At 47.3% G+C, this 27268-nt stretch overlaps 1 protein-coding gene and 1 pseudogene across 1 annotated transcript in view; both read right to left on the bottom strand.

The window, feature by feature from the left end:
• The window catches only part of ATPSCKMT (ATP synthase c subunit lysine N-methyltransferase), a 153048-nt gene that overhangs the window by 16691 nt on the left and 109089 nt on the right, over positions 1 to 27268 (bottom strand). The window contains exon 4 of the mRNA XM_063922763.1: positions 24081 to 24131. Within this exon, the coding sequence (XP_063778833.1) occupies positions 24081 to 24131 (51 nt within the window). The remainder of the gene's footprint in view (positions 1 to 24080; positions 24132 to 27268) is intronic.
• LOC134931196 (U2 spliceosomal RNA) lies at positions 9136 to 9307 on the bottom strand (annotated as a pseudogene).

The raw sequence follows: 27268 nt of genomic DNA, 5'->3' as shown, positions 1-27268 counted from the left end.
GTCATAGGGGGAGGAGCCAGTACACACCACCTAATCCTAAAGCTTTATTTTTGTGCCCTGTCTCCTGCGGAGCCGCTATTCCCCATGGTCCTGACGGAGTCCCCAGCATCCACTACGGACTACGAGAAATAGAATTATCGGTAAGTAAATTCTTATTTTCTTTTCTAGCAAGCTCAGGAGAGCCCACTAGGAGCACCCAGCTCTGGCCGGGCACAGATTCTGAGGTCTGGAGGAGGGGCATAGAGGGAGGAGCCAGTGCACACCAGATAGTACTAAATCTTTCTTTAGAGTGCCCAGTCTCCTGCGGAGCCCGCTATCCCCCATGGTCCTTACTGAGTCCCCAGCATCCACTAGGACGTTAGAGAAATTGTGAGGAGTTTAGATAGAGTATGAACTCAGCATGGTACACTTTTTGCATGAACTAACTGTACTTGATAACACCTATTATGTCCACCGTCTTCGCACAAGAGGCCTAATTCAGAGTTGATCGCAGCAGCAAATTTGTTAGCAGTTGGGCAAAACCATGTGCACTGCAAAGGGGGGGGGGACGGTAATACAATGTGCAGTGTTCAAACGGAAATCTAAATTGCAATGTAAAAATAAAGCAACCAGTATTTACCGTGCACAGAAACAAAATATCCCACCCAAATCTAACTCTCTGCAAATGTTATAGCTGCCACACCTGCAGTGCACATGGTTTTGCCTAGCTACTAACAAATTTGCTGCTGCGATCAACTCTGAATTACCCCCAAAGAGTTTTCAGTGGTAAATGTATAGCTTTTCAGTATGCATGTGCAGTGTGAAAATAATGTTTTTTGTACTTACTAATAAATCCTTTTCTCCGATTCCATAGGGGACACTGGAACATAGACAGTGGTGGGGATACACAGGTGGATAATTGGAGCCTGGCACTTTAGTTTTTTTAGAAAGTGTAGCTGGCTCCTCCCCCTCTAAACCGAGCAGAGAGGAGACGGAGAGCAGAGTCAACAGAGGAAGGAGAGAAGGAAGGAGGAACAAAGTAAGCAAAATGTCAAAAAATTGAACGAGAAAAGCTGCAATGACCAAGATACAGCAGACAACCAACTGCAATGACTAGGGAATACGGCCATAGAGAACAGAGCCGGGTGGGCATCCAGTATCCCCTATGGAATTGGAGAAAAGGATTTATCGGTTAGTGCCAAAATCCTATTTTCTCCTTCATCCACTAGGGGGCACTGGAGCATAGACAATGGGGACGTCCCTAAGTTGCAAGAGAAAACAGAGAACCTGCTGTATAGCGCCTTAGAATATAAAAATACAACCAATATTAATTATAGTTGCTCCAGCACCTGCGCTGTCGTAAAAAACACTGTGTGGGTGTTTAATTGAAACAAATGTAAAGAATAGGGAGGGAACGGCTGCGCAATGTGTTGGAGCAATGAAAATAGGAGCTGACGTGTATATAATAAAAAGTAATTTATTTATAAGAATGACATCACATGAAAAATGAATTATATATCTATAAATAAGATTTTACTCACCGGTAAATCTATTTCTCGTAGTCCGTAGTGGATGCTGGGAACTCCGTAAGGACCATGGGGAATAGCGGCTCCGCAGGAGACTGGGCACAACTAAAGAAAGCTTTAGGTCACCTGGTGTGCACTGGCTCCTCCCACTATGAACCTCCTCCAAGCCTCAGTTAGGACACTGTGCCCGGACGAGCTGACATAATAAGGAAGGATTTTGAATCCCGGGTAAGACTCATACCAGCCACACCAATCACACCGTATAACTCGTGATACTATACCCAGTTAACAGTATGAATATAACTGAGCTTCTCAACAGATGGCTCAACAATAACCCTTTAGTTAGGCAATAACTATATACAAGTATTGCAGACAATCCGCACTTGGGATGGGCGCCCAGCATCCACTACGGACTACGAGAAATAGATTTACCGGTGAGTAAAATCTTATTTTCTCTGACGTCCTAGTGGATGCTGGGAACTCCGTAAGGACCATGGGGATTATACCAAAGCTCCCAAACGGGCGGGAGAGTGCGGATGACTCTGCAGCACCGAATGAGAGAACTCCAGGTCCTCCTCAGCCAGGGTATCAATTTTGTAGACTTTAGCAAACGTGTTTGCCCCTGACCAAGTTGCAGCTCGGCAAAGTTGGAAAGCCGAGACCCCTCGGGCAGCTGCCCAAGATGAGCCCACCTTCCTTGTGGAATGGGCTTTTACAGATTTTGGCTGCGGTAGTCCAGCCGCAGAATGCGCCAGCTGAATTGTGCTACAAATCCAGCGAGCAATAGTCTGCTTAGAAGTAGGAGCACCCAGTTTGCTGGGTGCATACAGGATAAACAGCGAGTCAGTTCTCCTGACTCTAGCCGTCCTGGAAACATAATTTTTCAAGGGCCTGACTACGTCCAGTAACTTGGAATCCTCCAAGTCCCTAGTAGCCGCAGGCACTACAATAGTTGGTTCAAGTGAAAAGCTGATATCACCTTAGGGAGAAACTGGGGACGAGTCCTCAATTCTGCCCTATCCATATGGAAAATCAGATAAGGACTTTTATATGACAAAGCCGCCAATTCTGATACACGCCTGGCCGAAGCCAAGGCCAATAACATGACCACTTTCCGCGTGAGATATTTTAGATCCACGGTTTTTAGTGGCTCACACCAATGTGATTTTAAGAAACTCAACACCACGTTGAGAACCCAAGGTGCCACTGGAGGCACAACCGGGGGCTGAATATGCAGCACTCCTTTTACAATGTCTGAACTTCAGGTACTGAAGCTAGTTCTTTTTGGAAGAAAATCGACAGAGCCGAGATCTGTACCTTAATGGAGCCTAATTTTAGGCCCATAGACACTCCTGCTTGTAGGAAATGCAGAAATCGACCTAGTTGAAATTCCTCTGTTGGGGCCTTTTTGGCCTCACACCAAGCAACATATTTTCGCCATATGCGGTGATAATGTTTTGCAGTTACATCTTTCCTGGCTTGAATCAGCGTAGGAATGACTTCCTCCGGAATGCCCTTTTCCTTTAGGATCCGGCGTTCAACCGCCATGCCGTCAAAACGTAGCCGCGGTAAGTCTTGGAACAGACAGGGCCCCTGCTGCCGCAGGTCCTGTCTGAGCTGCAGAGGCCATGGGTCCTCTGATATAATTTCTTGAAGTTCTGGGTACCAAGCTCTTCTTGGCCAATCCGGAACCACGAGTATCGTTCTTACTCCTCGCCTTCCTATTATTCTCAGTACCTTTTGTATGAGAGGCAGAGGGAGGAACACATAAACCGACTGGTACACCCACGGTGTTACCAGAGCGTCCACAGCTATCGCCTGAGGGTCCTTTGACCTGGCGCAATATCTTTTATAGCTTTTTGTTGAGGCGGGACGCCATCATGTCCACCTGTGGCCTTTCCCAATGGTGTACAATCCTTTGGAAGACTTCTGGATGAAATCCCCACTCTCCCGGGTGGAGGTCGTGTCCGCTGAGAAGATCTGCTTCCCAGTCGTCCACTCCGGGAATGAACACTGCTGACAGTGTTAACACATGATTTTCCGCCCATCGGAGAATCCTTGTGGCTTCTGCCATCGCCATCCTGCTTCTTGTGCCGCCCCGTTGGTTTACATGGGCGACTGCCGTGATGTTGTCTGATTGGATCAGTACCGGCTGGTTTTGAAGCAGAGGCCTTGCCTGACTCAGGGCATTGTAAATGGCCCTCAGTTCCAGAATATTTATGTGTAGGGAAGTCACTTGACTTGACCAAAGTCCCTGGAAGTTTTTTCCCTGTGTGACTGCCCCCGAGCCTCAAAGGCTGGCATCCATGGTCACTAGGACCTAGTCCTGTATGCCGAACCTGCGGCCCTCTTGCATGGAACCTGCCGAATGGGATTGCTTCGTAGGAAGCTACCATTTTTTCCCAGGACTCGCGTGCAATGATGCACCGATACCTGTTTTTGCTTCAGGAGGTCTCTGACTAGAGATGACAGTTCCTTGGCTTTCTCCTCCGGGAGAAACACTTATTTCTGTTCTGTGTCCAGAACCATCCCCAGGAACAGTAGACGTGTCGTAGGAACCAGCTGTGACTTTGGACTGTTTAGAATCCTTGCTGTTGTAGCACTTTCCAAAATAGTGCTACCCCGACTAGCAACTGCTCCTTGGACCTTGCCCTTATAAGGATATTGTCCAAGTACGGGATAATTAAAACTCCCTTTTTTCGAAGGAGTATCATCATTTTGGCCATTACCTTGGTAAACACCCTCGGTGCCATGTACAGTCCAAACGGCAGTGTCTGGACTTGGTAATGGTAATCCTGTACCACAAATCTGAGGTACTCCTGGCGAGGATGGTAAATGGGGACATGCAGGTAAGCATCCTTGATGTCCCGGGATCCCATGTAATCCCCCTCGTCCAGGCTTGCAAAAACCGCCCTGAGCGATTCCATCTTGAACTTGAATTTTTTTATGTATGTGTTCAAGGATTTTAAATATAAAATGGGTCACACCGAACCATGCGGTTTCGGTACCCCAAACCGTGTGGAATAGTAACCCCGTCCTTGTTGAAGTAGGGGCACCTTGAGTATTACCTGCTGGGAATACAGCTTATTAATTGTCTCTAGCGCAGCCTCCCTGCCTGAGGGAGTTGTCGGCAAGGCATATTTGAGGAAACGGCGGGGGGGAGACATCTCGAATTCCAGCTTGTACCCCTGAAATACTACTTGAATGAAACAGGGATCCACCTGTGAGCGAGCCCACTGATCGCTGAAATTTTTGAGACGGCCCCCCACCGTACCTGGCTACACCTGTGGAGCCCCCGCGTCATGCTGTGGACTCAGAGGAAGCGAGAGAAGAATTTTGATTCTGGGAACAGGCTGACTGGTGCAGCTTTTTCCCTCTCCCCATGTCTCTGTACAGAAAGGAAGCGCCTTTGACCCGCTTGCTTTTCTGAAGCCGAAAGGACTGTACCTGATAATACAGTGCTTTCTTAGTCTGTGAGGAAACCTGAGGTAATGGATACGAGGTCCCAGAGACCATCCCCAAATAATTCCTCACCCTTATAAGGCAGAGTCTCTATGCGCCTTTTAAAGTCAGCATCACCTGTCCAGTGACAGGTCTCTAATACCCTCCTGACATAATGGTCATTACATTCATTTTGGATGCCAGCCGGCAAAATATCCCTCTGTGCATCCCTCATATATAAGACGACGTCTTTAATATGTTCTCATGTGTGACAGGGTCACCGACCACGCTGCAGCAGCACGATCTGCAGGTCTCAGTCTAGTACCTGAGTGTGTAAATACAGACTTCAGGATAGCCTCCTGCTTTTTATCAACAGGTACCTTCAAAGTGGCCGTTCCTAAAACGGCAGTGCCACCTTTTTTGACAACCGTGTGAGCGCCTTATCCACCCTAGGGGATATCTCCCAGCGTAACTTATCCTCTGGCGGGAAAGGGTACGCCATCAGTAACTTTTTAGAAATTACCAGTTTCTTATCGGGGGGAACCCACGCTTTTCACACACTTTATTCATTCATCTGATGGGGGAACAAAACACTGCCTGCTTTTTCTCCCCAAACATAAAACCCTTTTTTAGTGGTACTTGGGTTAATGTCAGAAATGTGTAACACATTTTTTATTGCCGGGATTAAGTCACGGATGTTCCTAGTGGATTGTGTATATGTCTCAACCTTGTCGACACTGGAGTCAGACTCCGTGTCGACACCTGTGTCTGCCATCTGAGTGAGCGGGCGTTTTTTTGAGCCCCTGATGGCCTTTGAGACGCCTGGGCAGGCGCGGACTGAGAAGCCGGCTGTCCCACAGCTGTTACGTCATCCACCCTTTTATATAAGGAGTTGACACTGTCGGTTAATACCTTTCACCTAACCATCCACTCTGGTGTCGGCCCCACAGGGGGCGACATCACATTTATCGGCATCTGCTCCGTCACCATATAAGCCTCCTCATTAAACATGTCGACACAGCTGTACGGACACACCGCACACACACAGGGAATGCTCTGACTGAGGACAGGACCCCACAAAGCCCTTTGGGGAGACAGAGAGAGAGTATGCCAGCACACACCAGAGCGCTATATAATGTGGGGATTAACACTATAACTGAGTGAAATTTCCCCAATAGCTGCTAATATATATAATATTGCGCCTAAATTTAGTGCCCCCCCTCTCTTTTTAACCCTTTGAGCCTGAAAACTACAGGGGAGAGCCTGGGGAGCTTTCTTCCAGCTGCACTGTGAAGAGAAAATGGCGCCAGTGTGTCTGAGGGAGATAGCTCCGCCCCTTTTTCGCAGACTTTTCTCCCGCTTTTTTCTGCATTTCGGCAGGGGTATTTACCACATATATAGCCTCTGGGGCTATATATTGTGGTATTTTTGCCAGCCAAGGTGTTAATATTGCTGCTCAGGGCGCCCCCCCCCAGCGCCCTGCACCCTCAGTGACCGGAGTGTGAGGTGTACATGAGGAGCAATGGCGCACAGCTGCAGTGCTGTGCGCTACCTTGGTGAAGACTGATGTCTTCTGCCGCCGATTTTCCGGACCTCTTCTTGCTTCTGGCTCTGTAAGGGGGACGGCGGCGCGGCTCCGGGACCGAACACCAAGGACTGGGCCTGCGGTCGATCCCTCTGGAGCTAATGGTGTCCAGTAGCCTAAGAAGCCCAATCCGGCTGCAAGCAGGCGAGTTCGCTTCCCTCTCCCCTTAGTCCCTCGCTGCAGTGAGCCTGTTGCCAGCAGGTCTCACTGAAAATAAAAAACCTAAATCTATACTTTCTTTCTAAGGGCTCAGGAGAGCCCCTAGTGTGCATCCAACCTCGGCCGGGCACAAAATCTAACTGAGGCTTGGAGGAGGGTCATAGTGGGAGGAGCCAGTGCACACCAGGTGACCTAAAGCTTTCTTTAGTTGTGCCCAGTCTCCTGCGGAGCCGCTATTCCCCATGGTCCTTACGGAGTTCCCAGCATCCACTAGGACGTCAGAGAAATAATAATTATGCCGAATTGGATAGTTGAACACCTTGATTTTTATATAGGAATATAAGCTGTGGATAAGCACCTGCAATGCTGATATAACAATGTGTCCGGTGTCAATTTCCAGAGATAGTGTCCACAGTAAATGAACAACCAGTCAGTTGGTGATGAGAATAAAATTGCCGGAGTATGTAGTCTCAATATAGCAAATAAACCTGTTGCCGGATGAGTTGATAGATACCTCTCTGTGGGCTGGTACAGACCGAGCGTCCTCGGCTGTATAGTCCTGCAGTGCCCACTGTTTGCTGTGCAGCAGGGAGGTAGTTGTACTATCGTCAGGCGGGTGCAACGGGTTGTCAGCGGCGTGCTGATGAGAGCGGCGGACAGAGATGGCGTTGCGCCGGGATGTGGAGCCGGAGCAGGGGTGACTCAGTCAGCAGCTTGCTATCTCAACAAAGTCCAAAGTCAAGGTGTGCAAGAGGGCAGGGTCCTAACGCGTTTCGTCACATATCATGTGACTTTCTCAAAGGTATAACCCAGCCTCTAGTCGTCACATATCATGTGACTTTCTCAAAGGTATAACCCAGCCTCTAGGTCTATCAGTATTTAAGGTGTCACTACTATGAGAAACATGTGTAAATAATTTAACTCGTTAGACAATGCCATTTAAAAACAAGATACACGTCAGCTATAAGAGAGTTACATCAATCATGAAGCACATATCTAAAATAACAAGTTCATTAATATAAAGAAATAAGACAGATACTATATCTTAGAGAAGAATTAGAATTGATACATATAATCATATATAGAGGTATACAATTAGTCTGAATGTGCTCATGTGGATAGAGCCTGTTAGACACAAATTATATAATACAACACAATATAGATAGCTTTTAAAAATAAACCTATTATAAAAATAACTAAAGAGAGAAGACAGCACATATAAGGCTAAAGAATAAAAAAATAAAATTATAAATACATTTTTTTTTTTTTATATACAAATGGGAGATGTGGATCGAACACCCGAAGGGCCGAGAACCACCAATATCCTCATTCATAGCGGGTTAGCGGTCAGACCAGATGCGCCACCAAACCCGCTGATTGAATGCATGGAGTATATAGGCATCTATACTTTACATATAGCTTACATGTCCAACAAAAATGTGCCATAGGTCTATCAGTATTTAAAGCGTCACTACTATGAGAAACATGTGTAAATAATTTAACTCATTAGACAATGCCATTTAAAAGCAAGATGTACATCAGCTCTAAGAGAGTTACATCAATCATGAAGCACATACCTAAGGTAATAAGTTCATTAGTATAAAGAGCTAAGACAGATATTGTATCTTAGAGAGAAATTAAAATTAATACATATAATCATATAGAAAGGTGTACAATTGGTATGAATGTGCTCATTTGTGGATAGAGCCACAAATTATATAATAAATCACAATATGAAAAGTTTTAAAGATAAACCTATTATAAAAATAACTAAAGAGAAAAGTCAGCAAATATAGGGCTAAAGAATAAAAAAAAATGTATATATACAAATGGAAGATGTGGATCGAACACCCGAAGGGTCGAAAAACACCAATATCTCATTCATAGCGGGTTAGCGGTCAAACCAAATGCGCCACCAAACCCGCTAATTGAATGCATGTTGACCTCCGGGTGAGAAGGCGCTGAGAAACCACAGAACCCCATGACCAAACTAAACAGTGGTCGAAAGGATGGAGACAGTAGTCATCAAGGAAATCATATGCTAAACCCTGAACAACAGATAGGGAACTATCCAAAACACCTGAGAACAGGGCCACTGAGGAGCAGACCAATTTCGGCTGGGGGAATGATAAAGCACAACCAAAAATCTGAAGTGTGCATGAAAACAGTATGAGAGACATGCAAAGAGGACTAATCACATCCAGAGAAGGTGAAAACGCATACAGTAGTCAGCTGACAAACAGAAAACACAAGGGACTGAGGAGTGTGGAAGGCAGGAGCCAGCAGTGGCCAAATGCCATAAGCGTGCGAATCTCAGCCAGACTTTTGAGGAAGGGATAGTGACAGGACAAAGCAATAAACCCTGACACCTACCTCTCACAAAGACCTGTCTGTCAGGACCATCCTAGGAGATCCACCAAGACTAGGCACTCAAACACAACCTAAGAGTTGTGTACTAGTACTGGAAGTACTGAAATACCAGGTCAAGGAGTGGAGTGGACAGAGCAAGCTTTTCTTTAATCTCCCTGTTCTAAAATTCCTTTTAATAACTGGCCCCCAGAGAGTAAACTGATAAGAACAGATACTACACCTGGTCTTAGCCAAAAGACCAAGCAATGGGCAGGTAACAAGTGTATGAGCAAACCTAGTTGAAGACCAGCATATTACTCCCTCCTGGACTGACCTGAATCAGGAGGAAGAGATAGCCACAGGGGAAACACTGTGCTGCAGGAAACATGGCCTCAACAGGCATCCTGGAATGAAAATGTTCCAGCTGTCATGGTAACAACCACAGGTTGACTGCAAGAATATACTGAAAGATCTTGTACCAAGCTCAGGAATCAAACCGGAGCTTGAAAGAGTAATGCTATGGTCTAAGGGACATGTTGGAAAATCCTGGACAATCGGACACCTAGGAAAGTTGGCTGCATAGGAGAGTCTGCTGTATAAGGACAGAAATCCCTTATTTGTGTGCGCTCTCAAACAATCAAAAGAACATGAAGTGCTCTCTCTGACACAAAACCCGCAGCCACAGAGGTAATGGAAAACTTCCTGAGCAAGTGACTGTGGCATACAAGAGTGGACCAAGCGGAAAACACCCACATGAACACTACCAAAAAAAATCCAAAATGTTCGAGAAACTAATCCAAGCTAGAACATAGGGCTAGATGTAAAATCCCTTCTAGGGTATCACAACCTCCTGATAGGAGAAATAATAAGATTTTAAACCTACCGGTAAATGGTAAATCTTTTTCTCCTAGTCTGTAGAGGATGCTGGGGACTCCGTAAAGGACCATGGGGTATAGACGGGCTCCGCAGGAGATATAGGCACTCTAAAGACTTTAGATGGGTGTACACTGGCTCCTCCCTCTATGCCCCTCCTCCAGACCTCAGTTAAAGAACTGTGCCCAGAGGAGACGGACAGTACGAGGAAAGGATTTTTGTTAATCTAAGGGCAAGATTCATACCAGCCCACACCATCCACACCGTATAACATGGAATATACGCAACCAGTTAACAGTATGAACAAAACAGCATCAGCCAAAGACTGATCTTAACTGTAACATAATCCTTATGTAAGCAATAACTATATACAAGCCTTGCAGAAATATGTCCGCACTGGGACGGGCGCCCAGCATCCTCTACGGACTAGGAGAAAAAGATTTACCGGTAGGTTTAAAATATTATTTTCTCTTACGTCCTAGAGGATGCTGGGGACTCCGTAAGGACCATGGGGATTATACCAAAGCTCCAGACTGGGCGGGAGAGTGCGGATGACTCTGCAGCACTGATTGAGCAAACATGAGGTCCTCATCAGCCAGGGTATCAAACTTGTAGAATTTTGCAAAAGTGTTTGAACCCGACCAAGTCGCCGCTCGGCAAAGCTGTAATGCCGAGACGCTTCTGGCAGCCGCCCAAGAAGAGCCCACCTTCCTAGTGGAATGGGCTTTTACCGAATTTGGTAACGGCAATCCAGCCGTAGAATGAGCCTGCTGAATCGTGTTACAGATCCAGTGTGCAATAGTCTGCTTAGAAGCAGGAGTGCCAACCTTGTTGGCTGCATACAGCACAAACAGTGCCTCTGTTTTCCTAACCCGAGCCGTCCTGGCTACATAAATTTTTAAGGCCCTGACTACATCAATGGACTTGGAATCCTCCAACTCACCTGTAGCCACAGGTACCACAATAGGTTGGTTCATATGAAACGTTGAAACCACCTTAGGCAAAAATTGAGGACAAGTCCTCAACTCTGCTCTATCCACATGGAAAATCAGATAGGGGCTTTTGTGAGATAAAGCCGCCAATTCGGACACCCGCCTTGCAGATGCCAAGGCCAACAACATGACCACCTTCCAAGTGAGAAATTTTAATTCAACCGTTTGAAGAGGTTCAAACCAGTGAGATTTTAGAAACTGTAACACCACGTTAAGGTCCCATGGTGCCACTGGGGGCACAAAAGGAGGCTGGATGTGCAGCACTTTCTTTACAAAAGTCTGGACTTCTGGGAGAGAAGCCAATTCCTTCTGAAAGAAAATTGATAGGGCCAAAATCTGTACCTTAATGAAGCCTAACTTCAGGCCCATATCTACTGTCTGTAGAAAGTGGAGAAAACGGTCCAGATGGAAATCTTCCGTAGGAGCATTCTTGGCTTCACACCAAGATACATACTTCCTCCAGATACGGTGATAATGTTTCGCCGTCACCTCCTTCCTAGCCTTTATCAGAGTAGGGATGACTTCCTCCGAAATACCTTTCCCAGCTAGAATTTGGTGTTCAACCGCCATGCCGTCAAACGTAACCGCGGTAAGTCTTGGAACACGCAGGGCCCCTGCTGCAACAAGTCCTCCCTGAGAGGAAGAGGCCACGGATCTTCTGTGAGCATTTCCTGAAGATCTGAATACCAGGACCTTCGAGGCCAATCTGGAACAATGAGTATTGTCTGCACTCTTTTTCGTCTTATGATTCTCAATATTTTTGAGATGAGCGGAAGAGGAGGGAACACATAGACCGACTGAAACACCCATGGTGTCACCACGGCGTCCACCGCTACTGCCTGAGGGTCCCTTGACCTGGCACAATACCTCTGAAGAAGTCTATTTGAAGAAGTCCCCAATGACTTGTTATCTCTGCAAAAACTTCTTGATGAAGTTCCCACTCTCCTGGATGGAGATCGTGTCTGCTGAGGAAGTCTGCTTCCCAGTTGTCCACTCCCGGAATGAAGACAGCTGACAGAGCGCTTATGTGATTCTCCGCCCAGCGAAGAATCCTGGTGGCTTCCGCCATTGCCACTCTGCTCCTTGTCCCGCCTTGGCGGTTTACATGAGCCACGGCTGTGACGTTGTCTGATTGAATCAGAACCGGTAGGTCGCGAAAAAGATTCTCCGCTTGTCGTAGGCCGTTGTATATGGCCCTCAATTCCAGTACGTTGATGTGAAGACAAGCCTCCTGGCTTGACCATAGTCCCTGAAAATTTCTTCCTTGTGTGACTGTGCCCCATCCTCGGAGGCTCGCATCCGTGGTCACCAGAACCCAGTCTTGAATACCGAACCTGCGACCCTCAAGAAGGTGAGCACTCTGCAGCCACCACAGGAGAGACACCCTGGCCCTGGGGGACAGGCTTATTTTCTGATATTTGTAGATGGGACCCCGACCACTTGTCCAGAAGGTCCCACTGAAATGTCCTCGCATGGAACCTGCCGAAGGGGATGGCCTCGTAGGCCGCCACCATTTTTCCCAGTACTCGAGTGCATTGATGGACTGACACTCTTTTTGGTTTTAGCAGGTCTCTGACCATGTTCTGGAGTTCCTGGGCTTTTTCCACTGGGAGAAAAACCCTCTTCTGTTCCGTGTCCAGAATCATGCCTAAGAAAGATAGCCAAGTCGTTGGAATCAACTGTGACTTTGGTAGATTTAGAATCCAGCCGTGCTGCTGCAGCACTCTCAAGGAGAGCGACACGCTTTTCAGCAATTGATCTCGCGATCTCGCTTTTATCAGGAGATCATCCAAGTACGGGATAATGGTGACTCCCTGCCTGCGCAGGAGTACCATCATTTCCGCCATTACCTTGGTGAAAATCCTCGGGGCCGTGGAAAGCCCAAACGGCAACGTCTGAAACTGGTACTGACAGTACTGTACAGTGAATCTCAGGTACGCCTGATGAGGAGGATATATGGGGACATGAAGGTATGCATCCTTTATGTCTAGTGACACCATAAAATCCCCCCCTTCCAGGCTGGAGATAACTGCCCGGAGCGATTCCATCTTGAATTTGAACTTTTTTAAGTACAGGTTTAGGGATTTTAGACTCAGAATGGGTCTGACCGAGCCATCCGGTTTCGGGACCACAAACAGGGTTGAATAGTACCCTTTCCCCTGTTGGACTAGGGGAACCTTGATAATCACTTGCTGTTGATACAGCTTTTGAATTGCAGCTAAAACTATTTCCCTCTCTGGGGGAGAAGCTGGCAAAGCCGACTTGAAAAATCGGCGAGCAGGCACCTCTTCGAATTCCAGTTTGTAGCCTTGGGATATAATTTCCATCGCCCAAGGATCCACGTCTGACAGAACCCAGACCTGGCTGAAGAGTCGAAGACGTGCCCCCACCGGCGCGGACTCCCTCAGTGGAGCCCGAGCGTCATGCAGTGGATTTAGTAGAAGCCGGGGAGGACTTCTGCTCCTGGGAACTAGCCGTAGCAGGCATTCTTTTCCCTCTACTCTTACCTCTGGCGAGGAAGGAAGAGCCCCGACCTCTTCTGGACTTATGTGACCGAAAGGACTGCATCTGATATTGTGGTGTTTTCTTTTGCTGTGGGGGAACATAAGGCAAAAAAGAAGATTTACCCGCGGTAGCCGTGGAAACCAGGTCCGCGAGACCCTCCCCAAATAAGACCTCACCCTTGTAAGGTAAAACTTCCATATGTCTCTTTGAGTCGGCATCACCCGTCCATTGGCGGGTCCACAGGGCTCGCCTAGCAGAAATAGCCATGGCGTTGGCTCTTGAAACTAACAGCCCAACGTCTCTCGCAGCGTCTCTCATATATAAGGCTGCGTCTTTAATGTGACCCAAGGTCAATAAAATGCTATCCCTATCTAGGGTGTCAATGTCAGATGACAAGTTATCTGCCCATGCTGCTACTGCGCTACACACCCATGCCAACGCTACTGCCGGTAAATCCTTTTCTCGTAGTCCGTAAGGATACTGGGATCCATATTAGTACCAGGGTATAGATGGGTCCACTAGGAGCAATGGGCACTTTAAGAATTTATAGTGTAGGCTGGCTCCTCCCTCTATGCCCCGCCTACCAGACTCAGTCTAGGAAACTGTGTCCGAGGAGACGGACATACTTTGAGAGAAGGATATAAAAAGATAGTGGTGAGATTCCGAACCAGCACACACAAACTAGAGGAAAGCCAAGCTAACCAAACGTTAAACCAGGAACAGCAACAGCTGAACCAACAACATTACTTAAAGTAACAGTGCAAGAAAACGAAGCACTGAGCGGGTGCCCACTATCCTCTACGGACTACGAGAAAAGGATTTACCGGTAGGTAATTAAAATCCTATTTTCTCTTACGTCCTAGAGGATACTGGGGTCCATATTAGTACCATGGGGATGTACCAAAGCTCCCAAACCGGGTGGGAGAGTGCTGAGGTTCCTGCAGAACTGATTGACCAAACTGAAGGTCCTCAGAGGCCAAAGTATCGAACTTGTAGAACTTAGCAAACGTGTTCGAACCTGACCAAGTAGCTGCTTGGCAGAGATGTAAAGCCGAGACACCCCGGGCAGCCGTCCAGGAAGAGCCCACCGATCTAGTAGAGTGGGCCTGTACAGATTTTGGACTCGGCAAACCTGCCGTGGAATAAGCATGCTGGATAGTAAGCCTGATCCAGCGTGCAATAGTCTGCTTTGAAGTAGGACACCCAATTTTATTGGGATCATAGAGAACAAACAGCGAGTCAGATTTTCTGTGAAGAGCTGTCCGCTTCACATAGATCTTCAAAGCCCTCACAACATCCAAGGTCTTTGAAGTAGCAGAGGTGTCGGTAACCGCCAGAACCACAATAGGTTGGTTGATATGAAACACAGACACCACCTTTGGAAGAAATTGCTGACGAGTTCTGAGTTCAGCCCTATCTTCATAAAAAATCAAATAGGGGCTCTTGTGAGACAACGCCACCAGCTCCGACACACGCCTCGAAGAAACAAATGCCAACAGTGTGACGGCCTTCCACGTAAGAAGCTTGATGTCTACGTCCTGTAAAGGCTCAAACCATTCCGATTGCAGGAATTGCAACACCACGATGAGATCCCAAGGTGCCGTAGGAGGCAAAAAGGTCAGTTGTATGTGCAGCACCCCCTTCAAAAATGTCTGAACCTCAGTGAGAGAAGCCAATTGTTTCTGGAAGAAAATGGATAAGGCCGAAATCTGGACTTTCATGGACCCCAAAAGTAGGCCCACATCCACACCTGACTGCAGAAAAAGGAGAAAACGTCCCAGTTAAAATTCCACCGCAGGAAATTTCCTGTTCTCTCACCAAGAGACGTATTTTTTCCAAATACGGTGGTACAGGTTGAGTATCCCTTATCCGAAATGCTTGGGACCAGAGGTATTTTGGATATCGGATTTTTCCGTATTTTGGAATAATTGCATACCATAATGAGATATCATGTTGATGGGACCTAAATCTAAGCACAGAATGCATTTATATGACATATACACCTTATACACACAGCCTGAAGGTCATTTTAGCCAATATTTTTTATAACTTTGTGCATTAAACAAAGTGTGTCTACATTCACACAATTCATTTATGTTTCATATACACCTTATACACACACAGCCTGAAGGTCATTTAATACAATATTTTTAATAACTTTGTGTATTAAACAAAGTTTGTGTACATTGAGTCATCAAAAAACAAAGGTTTCACTATCTCACTCTCACTCAAAAAAGTCCGTATTTCGGAATATTCCGTATTTCGGAATATTTGGATATGGGATACTCAACCTGTAATGTTTAGACGTTACCCCCTGTCTGGCTTGGATCAGGGTTGGAATAACCCTATCCGAGATCCCTTTTCGGGCTAGAATTTGACGCTCAACCTCTATGCCATCAAACATAGCCGTGGTAAGTCTTGATAGACGAATGGCCTCTGCTGGAGAAGGTCCTCGCGAAGGGGTAGAGGCCACACGTCCTCTAGGAGCATCTCCAGTAGATCTGCATACCAGGCCTTCTTGACCAGTCCGGAGCAATGAGAATTGCTTGAACCTTTTCCCTTTTTATTCTTTTGAGAATCTTTGGGATCAATGGGAGTGGTGGAAACACGTACACCATCTGGTAGACCCATGGAGTCACCAGAGCGTCCACCGACACTGCTTGTGGGTCCCTCGATCTGAAACAATACCGCTTCAGCTTCTTGTCGAGACGAGAGGCCATCATGTCGATTTGTGGAATTCCCCAACGACGTGTCACGCACCTGAACAGGCCCCACTCTCCTGGGTGGAGGTCGTGTCTGCTGAGGAAGTCTGCTTCCCAGTTGTCTACTCCCGGAATGAAGATCGCAGACAATGCCACAGCGTGTCTTTCTGCCCAGAGGAGAATCCTTGTTACCTTTGATATTGCTGCTCTGCTTTTCGTTCCGCCTTGATGGTTTATGTACGTTACAGCCGTCACATTGTCCGACTGAACTTGAATGGCTTGATCTAGAAGAAGATCCGATACCTGTAGAAGGGCGTTGTATATGGCTCTTAGTTCCAGAATGTTAATCGGAAGAATGGCTTCCTGACTTGACCATTTTCCTTGGAACTGGTCCTCTTGGGTGACTGCTCCCCAACCTCTGAGGCTTGAGTATGTGGTTAACAGAATCCAATTTTGAATCTCAAACCTTCGGCCCTCGGTCAGGTGAGAAGTCTGAAACCACCACCTCCTGGCTTTTGGGGACAGACGGACCCTCTGGTGCATGTGTAAATGCGATCCAGACCACTTGTCCAATAGATCCAGTTGGCAGGGCCTTGCATGGAACCTTCCATACTGTAGCGCCTCGTAGGCAGCTACCATTTTCCCCAGAAGGCGCATGCATAGATGCACCGATATCCGGGTTGGTTTCAGAACATCCCGCACCATCGACTGGATCACCAATGCCTTTTCCAACTGAAGGAATATCTTCTGTGCCTCCGTATCCAGTATCATCCCCAGGAACGGAAGCCTCCATGTTGGTTCCAGATGAGATTTTGGTAGGTTCAGAATCCACCCTTGATCCTGGAGTAGTCGTGTTGAGAGGGCAATGTTGTCTAACAACCACTCCCTGGATGGTGTCTTTATCAGCAGATCGTCCTGGTATGGAATTATGTTCACTCCCTGTTTGCGGAGGGGAAACATCATCTCTGCCATTACCTTGGTGAACACCCTCGGTGCCGGAGAGAGGCCAAATGGCAGGGACTGGAACTAGTAGTGACAGTCCTGTCAGGCAAACCTTAGATAAGCCTGATGAGGCGGCAAAAATCGGAATATGAAGGTACGCATCCTTGATATCCAGAGACACCAAGAATTCCCCATCCTCCAGACCTTCCCTTCTCCAGACCTGAGATCACTGCTCTCAGAGACTCCATCTTGTACTTGAACATCCGTAAGTATGGGTTCAACGACTTGAGATTTAAAATGGGCCTTACCGAACCGTCTGGTTTCGGTACTACAAACAGTAGCGGAACTAGAACAATTACCTGAATCTGTACCAGTTTTTGAATTGCTTCCTGTAAAGTCATACTTGCTTCTTGAGAAGCTGGTAAGCCTGATTTGAAGAATCTGTGAGGTGGGAGTTCCTTAAACTCCAGTCTGTAGCCCTGGGCTATAAGATCTTTGACCCAATAATCCTGGCATGACGTTTCCCATATGTGACTTAAGAATCTTAAACGGGCTCCCACCTGCCTGTCTTCCAGGCAGTATGGTCCACCATCATGCTGAAGGCTTAGAGGAAGCAAAACCGGGGTTTTGTCCCTGTGAACCTGCAGTTGCTGGTTTTCTGGGTTTACCTCTATTGCCTTTGAAGGCTGTAGAACCACCTCTGGTTTTGTTTTTAAACTTCGCTGTCTGCAGAGTTGGAGCAGTGTAGGATTTTCTAGCTGGGGGAGCTGCGGAAGGTATGTAGACTTACCCGCTGTAGCCTTGGATATCCACGTACCCAGTTCATCTCCAAAAAGGGCTTCACCTGTGAAAGGTAGGCTTTCCATGCCTTTCCTGGAATCCACGTTCGCAATCCACTGGTGTAACCACAAGCCCCTTTGTGCTGACACCGCCATGGCAGTGGTGCGTGCATTGAGTAAACCAATTTCCTTTATGGCCTCCACCATAAAGTTGGCAGAATCCTGTATATGCTGTAGGAGTAAAATTATCTCCCCCCCGGATAAGGAATCTAACCCGTCAATTAGATTAACAGACCATTTTGCAATGGCCCTAGAGATCCATGCACAAGCTATAGGGGGTCTCTGGGCCTCCCTCGCAGCTGTGTACAGAGATTTGAGAGTGGTCTCAATCTTGTGGTCTGCAGCATCATTCAAGGAAGCTGCCCTAGGAACAGGTAAAACTATCTTACGTGACAGCCTAGAAACCGATGCATCAACATTTTTTCCTATCATCCTGAGGAAACGGGAAGGATGTGAGTGACCGTTCTGGGACCTGAAACTTCTTGTCAGGATTTACCCAAGTTGCTTCAAATAGGGAATTTAATTCCTTAGATGCAGAGAAAGTAGCTGAGGATTTCTTTTTCACATAAAAATAAGATTACTCCTCGTCCTCTGACAACTTATCAGGAATGTGCAGGACATCTCTAATAGCTTCTATCAGGGCCTGTATACCCTGTGACAAAGTTGTATCCCCCCCCTCCCGAGTCCACCTCACCCTCCTCTGAGTCTGATACATCATCATCATCGGTATCAGCCTGCATGATTTGGGCCAGAGTATGCTTTTGTGGACAAATGGCAGGGGTCTGAGACGCTGGAATGACCACTGAATCTTTATTCATGAGGTCATCAACAGATTGCCTTAAGTAACGAGACTCCTCATTGTAGGATAGTTTATTTTAAATATTTGAAATCATCCCTTTTAATGAATCTAACCACACTGGTTCAGATCCACTAGCCTGAGAATGTGTACTATCCTGAGTACACTGCATTGATCCCTCAGATTGAGAAAAACACTCTGCTATGCATGATACACACTCCTTTGACATAGTAAATGTGAAAGAACACACACACACGAATATACGTTAAAAGCACAGTTAACCCACACAGAGCCAGGGAGACATAGAGTATAATGGAGCCAGCCACACAGCGCCCCTGTAGCTAAAGAACAAGTTTAGCTGGGTCGCAAACTAAGTATCCTTAATAGGGCTTAGTACACCAAATATTGCTCCACTCTCCCTGCTATGACCCCCTGATACCAATAGGTGTTCTGGAGCCCTTGTGGAGGAGCTGCGATTCCCTGTCAATCTGCCTATGTATAGCTGCAGAGGGAAAATGGCGCTGGTGAGCTGCTGGATCCACTCATAGTGAAGCCCCTTAATGGCGGGTGGTCTTCCCGGGTTTTTTATACTGGCTGAGGTAAATATTCTGTTCTACAGTAGGTTAAAACCCCTGTAAGATGTACTGCCAGTGTGGGTATCATTAGTGGCTTCAGCTCACCCTTCACAGCGGTCACACGGTGTCTCTGAAGCCTGGAGCGCAGCCTGCATGTCAGCGCTGCGCTCCTACTCTTGTGCCGCCATTATAGCCGGTGACCCGCTAACCGGGACGCCGGCCACCTACTCACCACTCTTTTGACTTCTGGCTCTGTTTGGGAATGTGGCGTGCTGCGGGTCAGTACGCTCGCCGTGGTGGGGCTTGCGAATAGGACCCTCAGAAGTTCAGTGTCCTGTCAGCGGGGACCAATAACCCTAGGGAGGTTGGGTCTTTTCCCCCCCTAAGTCCCACGAAGCAGGCAGTCTGGTGCCAACCAGACCTGACTGAAAATAAAAAAACGAAACTAAATGCAGAAAACTCTTCAGGAGCTTCCCAAGCATGACCGGCTCCTCCGGGCACATTTTCTAAACTGAGTCTGGTAGGAGGGGCATAGAGGGAGGAGCCAGCCCACACTATCAAATTCTTAAAGTGCCCATGGCTCCTAGTGGACCCGTCTATACACTGGTACTAATATGGACCCCAGTATCCTCTAGGACGTAAGAGAAAATAAGATTTGAAACCTACCGGTAAATCTTTTTCTCCTAGTCCGTAGAGGATGCTGGGGACTCCGTAAGGACCATGGGGTATAGACGGGCTCCGCAGGAGACATGGGCACTATAAAGAACTTTAGAATGAGTGTGCACTGGCTCCTCCCTCTATGCCCCTCCTCCAGACCTCAGTTAGAGAAACTGTGCCCAGAGGAGATTGGGTGCACTACAGGGGAGCTCTCCTGAGTTTCTCTGATTAAAATAATTTTGTTAGTTTTTTTATTTTCAGGGAGCCCTGCTGGCAACAGGCTCCCGGCATTGTGGGACTGAGGAGAGAGAAGCAGACCTACTTAAGTGATAGGCTCTGCTTCTTAGGCTACTGGACACCATTAGCTCCAGAGGGATCGGAACGCAGGTCTCACCCTCGCCGTTCGTCCCAGAGCCGCGCCGCCGTCCTCCTTGCAGAGCCGGAAGATAGAAGCCAGGTGAGTATTAGAAGAAAGAAGACATCACAGGCGGCAGAAGACTTCTGATCTTCACTGAGGTAACGCGCAGCGGTAACGCTGCGCGCCAATTGCTCCCACACACAACACACACTGAGGCACAGATGGGTGCAGGGCGCAGGGGGGGCGCCCTGGGCAGCAATATAAAACCTCTAGGCTGGCATTTTAGTATATATGGGCTGCGGAGGCAATATATATACAAATCCCCCGCCAGTATTGTATTTTTGAGCGGGACCGAAGCCCGCCGCTGAGGGGGCGAAGCTTAATTCCACAGCACTGACCAGCGCCATTTTCTCCACAGCACACAGCAGAGAAGCTGGCTCCCCGGACTCTCCCCTGCTGAACACGGTGACAGAGGGCTTAAAAAGAAGGGGGGGGGGGGCACTTAATTTGGCAGTGAAGGTATATTGAATAATATTAAAGCGCTGTGTGTCTGGGAAATTGTTTTCCAGGGTCATTGGCGCTGGGTGTGTGCTGGCATACTCTCTCTCTCTGTCTCTCCAAAGGGCCTTATTGGGGGACTGTCTCCAGATTGGATATTTCCCTGAGTGTGTGGGGGTGTCGGTACGCGTGTGTCGGCATGTCTGAAGCGGAAGGTTCTTCTAGGGAGGAGGTGGAGCAAATGGTACACTGGTACTAATGTACTCATGGTACATTGGTACTATACACTGGTACTAATATGGACCCCAGTATCCTCTAGGACGTAAGAGAAAAGGAGGTAATAAGGAGGTGAGGGGACTGCAACACCTGTCCTACTAGTGAGGCAAGAGTAGAAGAGAGAATCCTGAAAGACCAACCTACAACAATGACAGGTGCCAAAATGACATGCCAAAAACCCTGTTGCATAGCAGCAAAACAACAGAGGGAACACAATAGAGCGTCTTTGTTGTTATTGTTGCTTTTTCTACACTTGGTGTGTCATTTCTCACTCTAGTGCAGAGTCCTAGTAATTAAATTTCTTTACACCATGCCGAAGACTAGAGAAAAACAAAGGAACTGACCAACAGTTACCACTGTTACTGTAATCTGCTTCTATGGTGAGCCTAGAGATAATGGTACTAAAGTACCAATAAACCACAGCTATATGTAAACGATGACGGCGACTATGTGAGTCACCATAGAGTTCTGTCCACTTCCATTATGGAAAATAAGACACAATGTGGAAGAGTGACCGCATACGAAATTGAAGAAAACCTTCCCTGCAAATGACCAAGAGTCCATGGACACCTTGTAGAGGAACTGATATGTTTTGAAGCACCTTCAGGCCGTAGAGTCTAAAGTTTTGGCGCAGTTATTAAAGACCCTACGCTGTATATCCTGATCACTGGCCTGGAACTACCATAGTAGAAAAGGAATCTTGTATAGACAAAACTGCCAAGAGTGTTAGTGTATCAAAACAGGTGTCAGCGGAGAGCTGTATAGTTATAGAATAGACCACCTTATAAGCTTCCCATAATAACAATAGCCCACATAGCTAGCTAAAATAATATCAAATGAACTCTCAGTACAAACATAACTGGATTACAGAACAAACCCAGGGATATAGCAATGTAACCAGAATTACCACTAGTGTATATTGTATATAAAACAAATGCAGTTGTATTCAGTGCTAGGAGAGGAGTGGGGGCTGCAGGCACGCCCCCAAAAGGCAGGAAAATGGTCCGTTTGGGCGAGGTCACGCCCATCACAATCGAGGCCACGCCCCCTTTTTGGTTCGGCACGCGGCGAAGCCCTGCTTTCCTCAGCGCAGAAGTTGGGAGGTATGCACTGTAATAAGACAAAGATCCCCACTGCATGAGAGAGGGTTCTTACAGAGAAATACACATAATATACACTTAACAATTAGCTTCTTATCAATTTAAAGAAGGGATATAAGCCAGTAAAGCACCAGAGTAGAATCTGCAGTTGGCCACTAATGTGGATGTAAATGACAATGCAGAATTTTGGAGGGGTTTAATCCTTGGTGGGCTAACAGAAAGCCGAGAATCCTGGGAATTGCAATATTGAAGTCCCTGCACAGAACCCTGAGAGAGGGCAACCCATTCAATGGGTGCCGACCTTTAGTTCCGCCTTCCAGCAGTCCTGTTGATTTTCGAATAACAGCTGCAATTTGGTGCAACAGCCGCACCAGCATGTGTATTCATTTTGCCTGTCTGCCATGGGTTACAGCGCTGCTGTTACCTCTATTGCTAGCGGCATTCTGAGGCATGCTGTCAGTGTAGTGCCGGCCTCGTCTCTGCTTCTAGCAGACAGCAGCCGGCAGTAAATGGTGGCCCAGAACTTCCCTAGTGCTGAGACCGCAGGTACAAGAATAGGGCATCTGGAATATCCAGAGCAATGACCTAACCGCGCTGGGAGGCACCCGCAGCTAAGGAGCCCATAATGGTGGGATACTTACTGCTTCCTACGCCATCCGGTGTGTGGGAGGCTGCAGGACCAGACAGCAGCTTCTCTGTTGATCCTGTGGCCGGAGACCAGGACAAAAGCTCCTCAATAAGCTGTGAAGGGTCCCCCAGAGGCTTTCTCTGTTGCAGACAAACTGCAGCAGCATACAGCCTGCCTGTTGAAGTCTTCAGTGAAGCTCAAGCAAAACAAATAAAATAAAATGTAAAACAAAGCCAGAACAGAGGCCCTCATTCCGAGTTGATCGCTCGCTAGCAGTTTTTAGCAGCCGTGCAAACGCATAGTCGCCGCCCACGGGGGAGTGAATTTTCGCTTTGCAGGAGTATGAACGCCTGTGCAGCAGTGCGCCTGCAATCACATTTTGTGCAAAACAAGACCAGCCCTGTAGTTACTTATCCTGTGCGATGATTGCTGCGACGAGTGACACGGTAATGACGTCAGATACCCGCCCAGCAAATGCCAGGCCACGCCTGCGTTTTTCCAAACACTCCCAGAAAACGGTAAGTTGACACCCAGAAACTCACACTTTCTGTCAATCTCCTTGCGTTCGGCTGTGCGATTGGAATCGTCGCTAGAACCAGTGCAAAACCATAAAGGACTTCGTACATGTACGACGCACATGCGCATTGCGGTGCATACGCATGTGCAGATTAGACTTTTTTTCACTGATCGCTACGCAGCGAACAACGGCAGTTAGCGATCAACACTGAATGACCCCCATGGTACCTAAAATGTATGCTCACCATGCTTCAGGCTCAGTGGCCTGCTACACTCCGCTTTGCTCACCACCGGGTTACTAAAACGAGTAGTTGTTAGCATGGATAGTGAAAGCACTATCCCGCCGGCCTAGTTCCTCCCCCTGACATCAGAGGTCTTTTAGCCCACTTGGTTCTAGCATCTAGCCTAATCTAAACTGGGCTTGGAGGCATATAGAGGGAGAAGAGCCAGCTACACTTCCTGAAAATATTAAAAGTGCCAGGCACCAATTATCCACCTGTCTCTATATCCCCCCCCACCCCCTCTCCAATTGCCTACACTCCACTGTCCCCTAGTGGATGAAGGTGAAAATACATTTTGTGGGGAAGGAAAGCTGCAAAATGTGTTGACATCCTTCTCTGGCTGAACCCCTTTATGTGCAATAATCAGACAAGCACTGCATAGGCCCCAATAACTGACCAAATAGTTTTGTGTAATTTTATACTTCTGGTCTTAACAAGTGGAAATATAATTAACACAAATGGTTGCCCAAATAAGTACAACATTTTAGAAAACAATTACTTACCATCTGTGGCACACCAAAAATGACAATGTTTGTGTACTGTGAAAAGCTGACCTATACAGAACAGAAGAAGAAAAAAATTAGCTGTAATATCAATGAGTTTGTCTACTTTTAGCTATATTTTAGAATATTTATTATTATTTTTATAAAGTTATAATACATTATAGTTTGCCAACAATAGTTCTAAATACATCAGAACATTGCTCTTTTGTGCTACAATATATCAATGGCTTCCCTTAGCACAAACTAGCAATGCACTCAAGCGTCATCTCCGATTCACCAATCACTGGAGGGCAGTGTGAGTGCAAACATTTTCAGCTTCTAATTAATAGCCCTTTCAGACCGCCACCTATGAACACGAGTTACTGGCACATGAACGCGCATAACCCGTGTTCAGGTGCGGTCTGAAAGGTGCAAGGGTGAAATACTGGGCGAGCGACCACGGTATTTCAACCTAGTCGTGAGCAGGGTTGAACTCGATGTGACCCGTTTCCCGTTCATTGTGTGTATATACGAGCAGTGCTTGGAGATCATGTGATCTCCAATAACCGCCAAGTCCCCTCTGCCGTCACCAATCCGGCAATATGTTGGTTTGCAGATAGCGGCAGCGGGGCGCCTGAGGTGGGTCGCACACTGGGAGCTCCTGTGTCAGGCTCCCAGGTGCGACCCGCCTCAAGCTGGCTGAAAGGGGTATAAGACTCCTCCACCCTAAACCAAGCCATTGGATCTGATTTATAGAAGCGGCTGCGCAATACCATAGAGCCAAAATGCAAATGCAGTATGAGTCTATAGGAAACAGAAAATGCAGTTTTGGCTAACCATCGCAACTATCGGTCGTGATCAGGCACTGCTCTGCCCGCTCAGTAAGGGTATGCAAAGCAGGGAGGCGCTGGTCAGGAGAGGCGCTCTCCTTGCTATCCAAGCATCCTTGCTTTTGTCTGTCCAGTGCTTGCTGCGGACGCTGCTGCGCCTGTCACATTGTGGCTGTACTCTTCCGGCACCTATCAAGCCATAGTGGATAAGGGTGGGGGGCAGGCACGCAGTCCAGCCAGAGGGGACCCAGAGCCAGTGGCAGATTAGCCAATAAATCAGCAGGGCCAATTGCTGTATGTGTGCGTCACCATCTATTTCTTACTGCAGCCTGCAGAGTGAAGGAGCTCTACAGGTGAGACAAAGCTCTGCAGGTCACACTCAGGTGACGGACTGCAACTCTGGCTTTGTCCCTCTCCTCCTGATCAGCGCAGTTGAAGGCAACAATATCTCTCTCTACCCTAGTTACCCAACATCAATATACAGTGAAGGAGCATAGAGGAGGGGGATGGAGTAGTTTAGTGCCGGGCTGGGGGGTTGGTGCTGAGATTACCGAATGACAGGTGCATATAGCCCCTGTTACATGCACCTTCCATCCCTGCACCCTGCAACATGTTACTGCTCTCACTAAGCACTGTAATTGCACCATTTCCCCATGCAAGGGACCCTTTAACTTACACCTTTTACACCTCCCCTGCAACTATGACATCAAACCCCCCAGTCCTTCACTGCACACTGTAATTGATTCCCTATACCCTATAACTGTCCCTCACCTCATGCAAGTGACACCCCTTAACCCTATAAGTTCCTCCTTTGCACCCATTTACACCCCTCTGTAACTGCACCATACAAGTGTCCGCACTGCACAGTGTATATTCTATACCTCTACAATTTTTGCTCTCTGTGATTGCCCTCATGCAAATGACGCCCATGCACAATGTAACTGCACTCTGTCCTTTCTCTCCCTGCACCCTGTAATGGCCACCACTGCACCGTGACCTCCTACTCCTGCACACCATAACTCCTACTGGTGCACCTTGTAACTGACACCCCTGCACCCCCAAGTAAATACAGCCCCACATGCTGTAAAGGCACCCACATGTACCTGCATCCCCACATCCTGTAACTACCCCCTACTCCCTGTAACATACCTACCTGCATCCTGGAACTGCCTCCCCCTGCACAATGTACTGTCCTGTCCCTGGGAGGAATAGCTGTTACCCCTCCCAGCAGGCTTGTTGAAGTCCCAAAATCATCATCTGTGCATATGCGGCACTGCCTACGTCTAACAGCAGAAAACCGCAGCCAGATCGGCACACACAGGATAGAACCAAGTGCAGCCAGTAAAAACAGCAGTGGCAGCAGGCCAGGTCAGTGGCTAATAAGGTGAGAGGAAAAGTAATATGAGGACTGGCAAAACTGGATTGGGGATGGAGGAGGGTGGCGCATGGAGAACGTGCATTGTCACCCTGTATAAGGGTGTGTATAAGGGGCACTACTTTGTAGCGTAAAGTGCACAAGGGGCACTACTGTGTGGTGTAATGTGTATAAGGGGCACAACTACAGTATATGGTGTAATATGAATTGGGGACACTATGTGAATAAGATTGAATAAGATAGTGTGACATAATTTGAATTAGAATTAGAAGTACTATTGTCTAGCCATATCCCTTCCTTGTGAGTCCACACCCTTTATTGCATGATCCCTTTGTAAAGTATGAGAGGGAGGGTGAAAATTTATAGGTTGCAGGGGGGCGCCGAACACCCTAGCACCGGCCCCAGTAGTGATGGTCACAACCCTTGGCCAGTCTGCGTAAGCTGAAGCTAATGCACGCTGTCCTTCTAAACCGGCCAGCCGGGTCCAGGAAGTCTGTCTCAGTCCCTGGGCTCAGCACACATACAAAACAGGATGACAAGCCCCTGTTTTGGAGAACGGTCCTGATCGCTGCCCCCAAATACTGTAGCATGTCAATTCTGGCAAGGGAGGACTGCCTGCGATCACACAGGACCGGTTCTGTACTTGCACAAACCAAAAACATTCAGATTTGTATGTAAACCATCAGGTTTGCTTGAAAATCTAAATCAGGCTGATTATCTTGTTGACTTTTATTTGGCCAGTATAACAGTAGCCATTTTTAAGTTTTACAATCTCTACTGTAGTTTACACTTGTTTTTGACATTTTTATAGGAAACAGTATGGTAGAATGTTAAATGATGAAGGTTTGCCATCACATCAAGTCTTACGGTCTCTTCCTATTTTAATCTCTTATATCTGTTATGCACACCAGTGCCAGCAGGAATGTACTGGTGTCTGAACGGAGAGGGATGCAAAACAAATGAACTCACAGACAGACTGGGGAATATGACATTACATACATAGA

The sequence above is a fragment of the Pseudophryne corroboree genome, chromosome 5 (assembly GCF_028390025.1).
Source record: "Pseudophryne corroboree isolate aPseCor3 chromosome 5, aPseCor3.hap2, whole genome shotgun sequence".
NCBI lineage: Eukaryota > Metazoa > Chordata > Amphibia > Anura > Myobatrachidae > Pseudophryne > Pseudophryne corroboree.
The sequence above is the reverse complement of the archived record's forward strand: the minus strand, read 5'-3'. Positions and strand labels throughout refer to the sequence as shown.